Source organism: Cannabis sativa, chromosome 1, assembly GCF_029168945.1.
Source record: "Cannabis sativa cultivar Pink pepper isolate KNU-18-1 chromosome 1, ASM2916894v1, whole genome shotgun sequence".
NCBI classification, from domain to species: domain Eukaryota; kingdom Viridiplantae; phylum Streptophyta; class Magnoliopsida; order Rosales; family Cannabaceae; genus Cannabis; species Cannabis sativa.
The window spans coordinates 18,469,918-18,473,158 of record NC_083601.1 but is presented as its reverse complement, the minus strand read 5'-3'; the positions used below and the strand labels follow the sequence as shown (position 1 = coordinate 18,473,158).

Genomic DNA, 3,241 nt, shown 5'->3' with positions numbered 1-3,241 from the left:
AAAGTATTATTTAATTATTAATTTTTTAAAAAATAAAAAATAGTGTGGTTTACAGTGTCCCACTAAATTTGGTGAGACATGCTAGACAAAGCCATTTATGAGAATAAGTTTAGTGTCCCATTGGAGTAAATATAGTGTGAAACTATACTATATTTAGTGTTTTAGTGTCCCATTGGAGATGGTTTAAGGAAAACAAAAGTAATTATTTAGAGCATCTTCAAAAGTATAATACCCTTAAAATTTTCACATTATTTTATTTTAAAATACACTAATTAATCTATATACTAAACTAGGTTATATATATGTCGCGGTAATTATTATAATAATTAATTTAAAATAAAATAGTTTAATTATGATTACGTAAATTTTAAATATTGTAAGTGTAAAAAATTATGCCTTGTTATTAATTTTATGAATGAATGTTATGATATAAATTATAATAATTTATTGTGTAATAATTATTTTTATTTATTTTAAATGAATAATTATTTTAAGTAATTATATATTTATTTGGATGAATATAAATAAAATAGATAAGAGAAATCACTATATTATATAAGATGAGTTTGTAATTTATAATTTTATACTTAAAATATAATCTACATTTAAATATTTTGAAATACTTTTTTGTAAACAGTATTTTTTACTTTACATAATCTTTTCTTTTTATTCTAACCATTCTTTTAATTTTTTTTTAAATATAATTATTATTTTTTTAAAATAATGTAATGATTAATTATTTGTTGATGATATGTATAATTATAAATTATAATTAGTTGTTATTGCTTATCAATATAAATAATATAAAAAAGTCACGTAGGTTAGCTCATCGTCTCAGTAGTGAGAGAGAGAGAGGTTGGAAAGAAAGAGAGGGCGAGTTCTAACTTAAAACTCCTAACTTATTTATTTTATTTTTTTTTTATTAATGAAACCATTGAGCAGAACAACAAACAGGAGGCCTAACGGCTAAAAGAGCCCAGCCTAGCTGGGACAGAAACACCACAAACAAACTACAGGAAATCCAAGAACACTAACAAAACAAAGACAAGTAAACTGCAGAAAGCAGAGAAAAAACCAGAAGAAAAAACAGAACTAAATCTAAAACTGAACCAGTAGGAAAACTAAACAGATAAATGACCATCTGCAGCAATCATCTGCAGGAAATCATCAAAATTGGGTATATCCAAAACACCAAAGATGTTGTTTCGGTTTTCCCATTGAGCCACGGAGTGGGCCACACCATTACACGAGCGAGGAGTCCATATAATCTCATGAATGTTGAATTCCGCCGAGAGATCGATGAACTTTTTAACCTTTTCTTGAATGTTGAAATGCAGTTTTTGTATATCCGCAGTGTTGCTTTTCAACGCACTAACTGCATTCAGTGAGTCATTCTGAAAAATGACATTCTTGAAGCCAAATTTTGCTGCTGCTGCCGCACCTTCAATGATTGCAGAGATTTCCCCTGGCAGCGGGTCACAGTGAGTAGATCTAAATGTGGTGACGCAAAGGATAGATCCAGTCGTATCCCTGAACACCGCAGCCCTCGTTGCTTGGGATTGGCCAATAGCAATATCCGAGTTGCAAGCAATCCAACCTTCCGGAGGTGGATTCCATTCCATGTTGGGAGGATTGGTAGACTCCTTAATTGTGTTCATTTCATGGAATCTACTATTAATGTATTGTACTTGCACTTTCAAGGGGGTCTGCTGCTTACCATGGAGTAATGAGTTTCTTTCCTTCCATATGCTTTCGAATATAATTGCAGCACCTCCTAAGAAGCAGTTGAGGTCCATTGCAGGAGGTCTGTTGGCCGACATAGTGAACCAATCAATCCACTCCTCCCAATTTGAAATGGAAGGGACAGAAGTTCTCACACACCACGAGCAACCAAACCAAATGGATTTTGCAACTATGCAGTCCCAGAATAAGTGAAAGCTACTCTCTATATAGGATGAGCAGAAAAGGCAATTCATATCAGTAATTGGAAATAGGGAACCGATCTTGCCTTTGGTGGGGAGACTGTTGGATAATATCCTCCACCAAAGAAATTTCAGCCGGTTGTGAATTGATGCTCCCCCAAAGAATTCTCCATTTTCTATCCGATTGCGCATCCTGATTTGGAGTTGAAAGAATTCTGCAAGCCAATTTGACCGAGAACTCACCATTTGGTTCCGGAAGCCAGAGCCAAGTATCATTCGTGCTGGTATCGGGGAGAGAGATGTTGAGAATTCTTTTAGCATCATCTCTTGCGAACCATTTCCGGACCATGTCTTCATTCCATTGCTGGTTTATAATGAAATTACTCACTAAGCTCACTCCTTCAGTTGTTTCTACACAAGGCATTGGTTGTGCATTATCTCCAGGCACCCAAGGATCAAACCAAATCGAAGTTTCCTTTCCATTTCCAATTGTCCTGCAAATTCCCTTTTGAAATTTGTCCTGAATATTGAGGATGGCCTTCCAAAGTGTTGTATCTGACGGTTTCCTCTCCAAATCGAAGAAATTCGAGTTCTTGATGTATTTGTCGTTCATGAGTTGGCGCCACAGGGAGTCATCATTGATTAGCACTTTCCAAGCCCACTTCATAAGGAACGCTTTGTTCATAATCTTCGTGGTTCGAAAGCCCAAACCCCCATTAATTTTTGGCTTGCAAAGGCGCTCCCAAGCTATCGTGTGGAGCTTTCTTTTGTCTTCTGTGTCGCCCCACCAAAAGTCTCGAAATAGCTTGTCAATCTTATTAGCAGTGGTTGCTGGGATGACGTCTGATGAAGCTACATAGTTAGCCAAACTTGAACCAACTGTCTTGATTAAACAGGTCTTACCAGCATTTGATAGGAGCTTGACTTTCCATCCTTGTATTCTTCTCAGCACTCGGTCTACCAAATGATTGGTGTCTTCTGTCCTTTTGAGAGAACGAAAAAGAGGCAGCCCCAAGTATGAGGCCGATCTATTCATCCTTTTTACACCCAAAGTCTCTGCAATTTGTTGAGCTTTTCTACCCGACACTCCTTTGGAAAAGTAAACAGAGGACTTGAGGAAGTTAATTTTTTGACCCGAGCTATTGCAGTAATCCGTAAGGCAGTGTAGGAATGATCTGGCCTCTCGAATGGTAGCCTCACCAAACAAAATGATGTCGTCAGCGAACATTAGATGGGTTATCGGAGTTCCATTTCTGGACAGTTTAAATCGTTTGAGACCACCTTCATTTTCCTTCCGAATGAGAAGACGAGAAAGGGCT

At 36.3% G+C, this 3,241-nt stretch overlaps 1 protein-coding gene across 1 annotated transcript; it reads right to left on the bottom strand.

Annotated features, from left to right (window-relative positions):
• Nucleotides 1-1,121: 1,121 nt before the first annotated feature.
• LOC133029958 (uncharacterized) lies at nt 1,122-1,976 on the bottom strand. Its single transcript, XM_061102013.1, has one exon. It carries the CDS (start codon nt 1,974-1,976, stop codon nt 1,122-1,124), a length of 855 nt encoding a protein of 284 aa, XP_060957996.1.
• Between the last annotated feature and the right edge of the window lie 1,265 nt (nt 1,977-3,241).